This window comes from Cynoglossus semilaevis, chromosome 19 (genome assembly GCF_000523025.1).
Source record: "Cynoglossus semilaevis isolate Cse_v1.0 chromosome 19, Cse_v1.0, whole genome shotgun sequence".
Taxonomy (NCBI): Eukaryota; Metazoa; Chordata; class Actinopteri; order Pleuronectiformes; family Cynoglossidae; genus Cynoglossus; species Cynoglossus semilaevis.
Window position 1 is genome coordinate 13,993,599 of NC_024325.1, and position 8,602 is coordinate 14,002,200.

Consider the following 8,602-nt stretch of genomic DNA (forward strand, 5'->3'; position numbering starts at 1 on the left):
AAATGAGCCGCACAGTTCTAGATGTTTCTGTTTTCCTAGATGGAAACGACACAGGATGTCCCTGTTTGGTCAAGGTGGAGCGATGACATCATCACACACCTGTCACACTGGCCTTTACTGAGAACGCCACAGATTCAGATCCAGATTCCAACCTTCACTTCAGAGCCTATAGGTCAACAACAGCCAAAACAACAGGGAAAAATAACAATAACTCCAACACCAAGACTAAAAACGACGACTCTCTCTTACTCTTTTACCGACAGGATTCCTGAGACCATGAACTCCCAGCGACTGTTTATTTTTACCTGCATTACTGTCTACACTGTTGGCCAATTTGTCTCAGTTGACCAGCCACAGTGGAGAGGCAGTAAAAAAAAAAAAAAAAAACGGGGACTGAAACCTGTGTAGGAGTTTCTCCTCAGGCGCCGCGGTTGCCAGGTTGGCTGGAATTCCCTACTTCTCTCCACAGATTCGAGCCTCACAACAGAACATATTTTTCTTTTCCTCCGTGGGCAACTACCTAAAGATAACCACTGTCAGCTGAGAGCCCGGCCTCCTCTCACTGGACCGGCCCGGGGCTGAGAACAACTGGGCACAGCCCACGTGGTGAGCAGCATCAGACAGAGGGACACACACACACACACACACACAGGTCTGTCTGGAGTGTATGGGAAAACACACCAACGTGGAGCTGCACTGCAGTAACAGCTCTGCTAACACTCCACCTACACACACTTTGCATAAACTGTAAAAAATCATCTGAAGAACAAAGTCGGAGAATGTTGTACACTGACGGCCGTGAAGCTGCAGAGGGCGCTCACGTTAGCAGTGTGGTCAAAATAGAAGGTTTTCAGTCAGAGTGTGAAAAAAAAAACAAAAGGTCACTGACCTTTTGTTCTCACGATTCAAAATGGAAGGATCTTTTATTCTAGAAGTATTTTAGGGAGACTGGAGGAGGGTCACACTCACAACACAACCTCTGTGGCCGGTTTAGAGCAGCGCCTCCTCTGGTTGGGGGTTATTAAAGGTCAACTTAGATTGATTTTTAATATTATTTATAGCTGTGGAAAATGGTAACTCATTTGTGAGTATAATTCCTTTATTCGGGGAGAAAATTCATTTGAAAAAAAAAGAGTTTTTGAGGTACCAGCTGTGAGTGTGCCGACACGTGGGGGGCGGGGGGGGTCGACTTCCATTAGAATGGATACTCTATTAAAAAACCGCAACCAGCTCCACTAAAGAACAGGAAATGTATGCATCATTATAGTGTCAAATATGCAGAGTAAAAAATATTTAAAAAATCTTCCCAAATACTTTTCTAAAAAAAAATCACAGAATATTCCTTTTCTTGACAGTGAACCACTGAAGACTCCAGTGATGAGACTGAGACAAACTCCTGCAGCCTGGCTGCAGCTTGTCAGCAGCGATAACCGTCGCTCAGTCACGTGCACGGAGAACATGAAAGACAAACTACTCATCTCCACTGGCCTGGAAACATCCAGTGGTTCATTCTGCGGTTCTCGTGGTTTTACGTTCCACGTTCTTGTTCTGTGAGTGAAATGACAACAGGGCCGCGATTTTATTCTGGTTATTCTCCGGTTGTAGTTGCTCCTGACTAATCCGTGGTTGACGTCCTGTCACCACCAGGCCGTCACTGCGAGACGGCTGACACGACGAGCATTTACATGAAAGCTCCACAGTGGGAGGATCTGATCAAAGTTAAAGTAACGGTTTGTCAGGCCGTAAAATGAGGAAGTTCTGCACGTTCGTCCCGACCTTGACTCCGATGCTTCCATTTAGTGTGTTTGAGGATCTAAGAACCATCAGGCAGAACGTCCTCTCCCCCAGAACAATCTATATGACAACCCTATCTTTGGTCCTCACGCAGCGTTCATCAATTATTGATACAGAACGACTCGTGATGGATCCAAGGTTACGTTCTCTCCAACGGCACACGTCCAGAGGAAAACCAAGAGGCTGTGAAGTTAACTACATTTGTCAACTTTGTCTTTGGCAGCCTGTGGCCCAGGGAGGGGTTAAAGGTTAAGTCCCTGTTCCTGTGGTCAATAACTGGTTTTGATTTTGAAGATGGATCTTAAAATACCTCAACAAATGTCAATAACTGCTTTTGGTTAAGATGGATCTTAAAATACCTCAACAAAATATCTCAAAATATCTCAACATTAGCTGCGCAGACCTTTTTACTGTGCGTTCAGCGTTAACGGCGCTGACGTCAACAGGTTTATTTTCTGAAATGAAAGAAAATCTCTCATAAATGGGGCTTTAGGTGGGTTTTTTTTATGGCTGAACCAAAAAAAGGCAATTACAGGGTGTCGTCTGGGTTCAGAACCCCCCCACAGTCAGTCAGTAGGTAACTTTAATTAAAAGCATTCAGTGAATGGAAATTATGACTTTTATTACAAGATTGTAAAAGGAGATAACTGATGCTATCTGGGACACGGCGGCGGCGGCGGCGGCGCAGGTATTCAGAGCACCTGCTTTTTTAATGCTAATTTAATTGAAGCAGAACTTTTAGTGGGAGTCACGTGTGTATGTTTTGAAGCCGTGATGGCCTTCACCCCTCCTCCTCACCCTCCAGCTACCAACAGAAAGAGGTTTAGCTGAAGAAGATGAATGAGTGAATAAAGGGATTTTATTATTTTTTTCTCCAGGACAGATCTAGTTGTCACTGGACTACGTTGGTGCCTTTATACATATTAATGAGTTTATATTCTGTTATCAAGATGAACAGCACTGACTAAAATATTTAGACATTTTCAAACATTTTTCCGTATAAATAATCCATCATTTGGATTGGTCACAAATAAAAAAGTCTTTCTGTTCACTATATCACAATTACTCTAATGATTAATATCAATTAATCGTAGCAGCGATCCTGTGATTAGTCAGGTTTGAAATTTCAGATGCTTGACAGCCCTGACAATGATGCTCGTCGATGGAGAGTTGTGTTGAAAATGTGTCGGCTGCTGCTCAGTATCTGTGCTGTTTCCCAGGTATGAGGAGGCAAAATGACAGCATGAGGAGGAGGAGGAGGACGTGGAGGTGAAGAAAAAAGTAAAGAAGAAGCCGAGCAGAAAAGAAGAAGAGTAGGAGTCAGAGAAGGAGAAGGAGGAGGAGAAGCATATCTGGCCACATGAACTGTGTTGCATCAGTGGGACTGTCCGTTGCCTACACACTTGAGTGCTCTATCATTAGCCTCTGTCTGAGCCACAGCACAGCGGCTGAGTCATAGCAGAGGGAGAAGTGGAGGAAACATGGTCACAGTGACATTTCAGCAAATCAAACTTCTTCTCAGAGTGAAAACCTCAGCACACAAACAGATAAACAAGAAAAAAAGGGATTTTAGAAATGAGGCTAATGTTTACATCCTTCAATTCAGCGCGAAGCCTGAAGAGACACTGAATAAAAAGCCGATAATCCACCGTCACCGACACCGGGAGCTGCTCTGGTGCCACGTGCAGTTGACTTGCCCCCTCATTTTCCATCACGTCCATCAACTCCTTCTCAACTTCCTGTCTGGCCCTCAGCGTTAATGGATACAACCCCGCTATTTCTACATTCACGCTCGCTCCATCCTGGCCTGCGGCGAAGTGTCACATCAATACGTCCTGCAGCTTGGCTCCAGCCACCGATTGGTGAGATAATAAAGCCAGCGGCTCGGTGAAGTTCTCTCTGTCAGAGTCAATCCAACCCAGTTAGGCCGACTGGAAATTGTTTGCTGCAGTATTCAATATCATCGAGTGCCTATAAGATGGGGCTTTGTTTCTGTCTGTGTGTGTCTGTGTGTGTGTGGGTCTGTGTGTGTGTGTGTCTGTGTGTGTGTGTGTCTATGTGTGTGTGTCTGTCATTTTCCTGAAGGGCCATTCTTGCATTAAAAAGCAGAGATTCAGCAGATCTGAGCACAGGTAGAGCGGACAATCAAACAATTATTATCGGATAGAGAAGGCAGTGGAGAAAATGAATGCAGTGGAGGAATTGATTTATACAGGAACCAAACACACACACACACACACACACACTCACACACACACTGCTGTACAGCTGCTGGACTGTGGCCTTCCAACTATTGATCCATATTCCCAATAACAGAGCCATTTGCCTTCAGGGATTTGTAACAGTCATTACACACTGACCCAGCTGCAGGACAGAGGTTTCATCCTGCTGCTCTGTTTAAACAGAAGACTGAACAAAAGTAAGGATCAGAGGGTGAAATGTAATTAAAGGCACAGACAAAAAAAAATCCATGAAACCCTTCAGACGACGGAGGTTAAAAACAACGGCAAAATTAACAACGGGAAATCTGCATCCTTTAAAAAATGTGTGGAGTGACACTAATGAGTCCGCCGTGACGTATTCTCTCAGTGACATACATTGAGAGCATCCATTGGTTCGTTCTAATAATAAAGCAGCCGGCAGCCTCAGTGAGGATTTATCCAATCATTAAATCAGAAAAAGTGATTTCGCCCTCAAGATATGAACCAATCAAACCCTCGGCGTGGCGTGACTTTGACACCGCTCGTCCGACGCCCTGAAAGGTACGTGATCCAAAAATACACGGTAATTGCATGAAATTCCAGCCTCTACAGTTTCACGGTTACAGGCAGGAAGAAAAAGATTAATTCCAACATTTAAGAACTACTTTGAATTCAGGCCAGTGTGGCAGGAAGAAAAAGATTCATTCCAACATTTAAGAACTACTTTGAATCATGTTACTGCGTGAGGGCCACAAATAAATACTGGGTTTCCATTAAATGATGGTGAATATGAGCGAAAACAAGGCAAGGCTTAAAGGAGTCGAAGAAACGAACGTGCTGTGATATTTTTACACAACACTTCTGTCCCAGAAACTGTCGAACAAACTAGACCGCACACGAGTTTCCATCACTTCCTCAGCAGAACCACTAATGAAGTGCCCTTGAGCCAAGCACTGACCCCACAGCTGCTCCGGAGTAATCACTCAGCAGCTCCGTGTCCAAGGCTGTGGTCAAACCGTGAAGAGTCAAAGTGCAAGTGTGCAAATGGGTGTAATCCCTGTGTCTGCCTGGAACGTCTCCTGCAGGCTGCTCATCATTCCCTGCTTCACACACACACACTCACACTCACACTGACACTCACACACACTTGGTAACCAGCACACAGTTCATAATACATACAGTCCAGTCCAGTCGCCTCGTTCCAAACGGCTTCTGATAAAAAATGACGACTGAGAACCAACACTGACACGTGTCACGAACCCTGACCTCTGACCCAGTACTAGTAAAGTAAGTCCCACCTTAATCTAATGTGATTCAAAATTCAAATTCAATCTCGAACATCAAAATAGTCTTTCAGTCAACAGGGACATGCCATGTGTCCCCACAGGGACAAAATGTCCCCACAAGTACAGCTGTGTTTTGTGATCACATAATCTTAATCCTTACTCTCACTTTATTCTGAGCCTAATTCTAATCCCTACCACAGCAGAATGTCCCCACGAGTACAGCTGCCCCAGGAGCACACACTCACACACACACACTCACATATCAGTCTAACAGCCGTGTGACTTTTTATTATAAGCCAGCCTTGATGTATGATCCTGCAGCTTTGTTCAATTTCCTGCTCCTTATCCCCGGCCTTTTCTCACTTCATTAGTTTACACAGGCCTCTCCGCGGCACCTGACAGAGTTTGAGGAGCCGCAGCTGATCTCTGAGCGTGAAGTGTGAAGAGCAGTCGGTGGGAAGAAGGATAACAAATTAATTCTCCAGACGGAGCCGCGCTGCCCTGTATGGCAGGGGAGTGACTGCCGGACCAATTATGAAGCCATCTCACACTCCAGGGCTCGTCCTATCAGATCCATCATGTCTGTGTCGGACGGCTACATGGGTTACAGCGTGTTACGGTCAATACGTTGGGCTGTTTATCAATCAAAGGTGCATCCAGACGAGCGAGCGCCGAGGCCGGAGAACAATTAGTTATCATCACAGGGACCGGTTGCTAATCTACGCTTTATTATGTTCTGACAAAAGGAGGAAGGCGAATGTCAACGCTGACAAATTTCACCAGTGAGAAGACGATTAGTGGTTCTAATGGTGCGTTCAAAGAAGGCTGGGATCTCGGGCTTTTCCCACCTAAATATGTTCTTCTTTTTTTTACAGACTGAAACCAGGAGGAGACACTGTGTTCTAAGCATTGATAGTCCTGAACTGGTATCTCGACAACAACGATGTGTTCACTGGACCTGGACCTGGATGACCTCATCTGTCACCAGATCTCAATCCAATACAGCAACGTTAGGATGTGGAGAAACAGGAGAGGATCGTGGAGGAGCAGAAAACAAATCTGCACCACAGGGTGGTATTTGATTTCATAACTGAAAAAGGCCACAGCTCAGAATAAAGATGGAAAATATATATATATTTAATGACCAAACGACTTGAGTTTCATATTAGTGTTTCGATGTTTTGATTTAGGCCAGTGGTTACCAAAGTAGGGGGTGCGGACCTAACGTAGGTGGCGCTGCAGAAAGGTTAACTCATTTGACTTCATTTCAAATTTGTAACTGATTTTTTAGTTTTACTGGATTAACTGATTTGCAGACGTTACAGTGACTAAAGTAAAGAGACCAGAGCACGAAAACCAGGACAACAAAACAACCAGGAACCACCTTCACACTTCATAAACCGCTCCGCTACAAGGCCACACACACAATTCACATGCTTCTACCCTAAACCATGAACAGAACCAGAACCACGGTCACGGTCCAGGACTGTAGTCCGACTGTACTCACAGGCGTGTGTGACGGAGAAGCTGTTGGAAGACTCCAGGTTGTCCACGTTGTAATTGAGGTGGAACGGTTTCTCCGTGGCGTTCTGGTTGGTGTTGTAGAGCTGGACCGCGAACCTGAAGGCGCTGTGTTCCTGCACCGTGGAGCGCATGAAGAGTCCACCTACAGGCGGAGGCAAAAACAAAAAAAAAAACAAAAAATGAAGATGCACCAAAAGGATGATACAGGATCTACTTTATTGTCCTCATGAACTCAAATCCTGTGGCTCAGTGGAGACCATCAGGATGCAAATGAGGTTCAAACCCAACCGCCATAAAAAACACAAAGTGAACCCAACAGTGAACAGTGATGTGAACGACTGCACAGAGAAACACCATAAGTCAGTCATTATGATTTGAATTAGTTGAACATTACGTGTTTGTTCGTGTATGTGTGTGTGTGTATCTTTTTTTTTTTCTTTGATGACAGTGATTTTGTGCATTTGCTGGTGGAGTCAGCTCTCACTTCAACACTGCAGCAGCTGAAACTCAGCTCAGAGAAACTACTGTCCCCGCACAGAGACACGGGGACAGCGGCGGTGTCCTATTTAGAGAACGTGCGTCCGGTTCAACTTACCGATGTTGATCTGGTTCGGGAATCCTGCCAGCGACTCCTGCTCCAAAAACGTCAGTAAAACCAGGAATGTCGCTATTCCGCGGTGCCACATTTTTCCCGGACAAGTGGAACCAACTCCTGGGCTGGATGTGACGGAGGGAGAGCGGGATGAAGACGCATGTACGCACCGGCTTGTGCGCAAAAGGATCCAGGAGATGCTGCGGCTCCGAGTCTGTACGTGTGTGAGTGTGCGCGCGCGCGCGTGCACTGCAACCCACGCTGAATGTGTGCCAGCGCAACTGCAGCTCTGCTGCTGCTGCTGCTGGAAACCTAAAACCAATGTTTTATCTCAAAGATGGAGGAGGTTGAGGATGGAGGGAGGAGGAGGAGGAGGAGGGAGAGAAGATCTTTTTACTGTGGATAAAGATGGGCTACAGAGACTGAAAAAGAGAGACACAGGAGAGAGGGAGCCAGAAAGAGGAGGAGGAGGAGGAGGGGGAGACAAAAAAATGAGGGAAAGATGAGTTACGTTTATCAAAGTTGGTCATAAAAAAAATTAAAAAAAATCAGCCTCCAGTTCCTCTGCACGTCACTGCAGAGTTGGCGTGTAAGGCAGTGCAGCCAGAGCAGTGTGTGTGTGTGTGTGTGGACCCTGTAGTGACATTTCCACACTCAGGTTTTGTCCCTCAAAGTGAAGCCTGTGGCGGTGACCACAGACTGTCATCTGAAACAGAGAGGCTGGCACAGATTCCAGGTTGGTTGCTATTCCTGGTGCATCGTGGGATTGGCTGCAGCTCCTGCAAAGTGATGGGCAACTTTGAGAGGTTAGGTTTCTGGCCCAAGGACACACTGGCACGCAGCATGGTTCAGAGAGAGTGTGTGTCTGTGTGTTTACAGATGCAGCTGTCTTCACTGGTACCTGGACCAGGACAGAGGGAGACAAGAGACGACCTGGTGGAAGGGAGGTGATTCCTGAATCTGGACCTTCTGAGTTGAAGATGAACTTGACCTGTTGAGCAACGGCAGACGTTAGACATCACAGCAGTGACACAAGTTTTATATTTTTTAACAAACTGTCAGGCTCTGACCTGCTGACCTCTGACCTCGGACAGGTCCCTGACCTGAGCTGAAGTGGACGGTCCAGGGCTCGGAGTGTAAGGACTAAAATATAAAAAATAATAATTTGTTACCCACGCACAGATGAGATGAACTCCTGCAGACTG

The 8,602-nt window shown here is 45.8% G+C and overlaps 1 protein-coding gene across 15 annotated transcripts in view; it reads right to left on the reverse strand.

The window, feature by feature from the left end:
• gria3a (glutamate receptor, ionotropic, AMPA 3a) overlaps positions 1 to 8,602 on the reverse strand; it is a 55,451-nt gene that overhangs the window by 41,349 nt on the left and 5,500 nt on the right. For 10 of the 15 annotated variants that reach the window (XR_003052925.1, XM_017041540.2, XM_025065708.1 and 7 more), the window contains 3 exons: positions 8,468 to 8,540; positions 7,401 to 8,388; positions 6,789 to 6,947 (listed from right to left, as the gene is read on the reverse strand). Coding sequence is in view for 14 of the 15 variants with exons in the window: in XM_017041540.2 (XP_016897029.1) it covers positions 6,789 to 6,947; positions 7,401 to 7,491 (250 nt within the window). In the remaining variant the exon portion in view is untranslated. The remainder of the gene's footprint in view (positions 1 to 6,788; positions 6,948 to 7,400; positions 8,389 to 8,467; positions 8,541 to 8,602) is intronic. The other 5 variants (XM_025065713.1, XM_025065710.1, XM_025065715.1 and 2 more) reach the window with 5 other exon arrangements.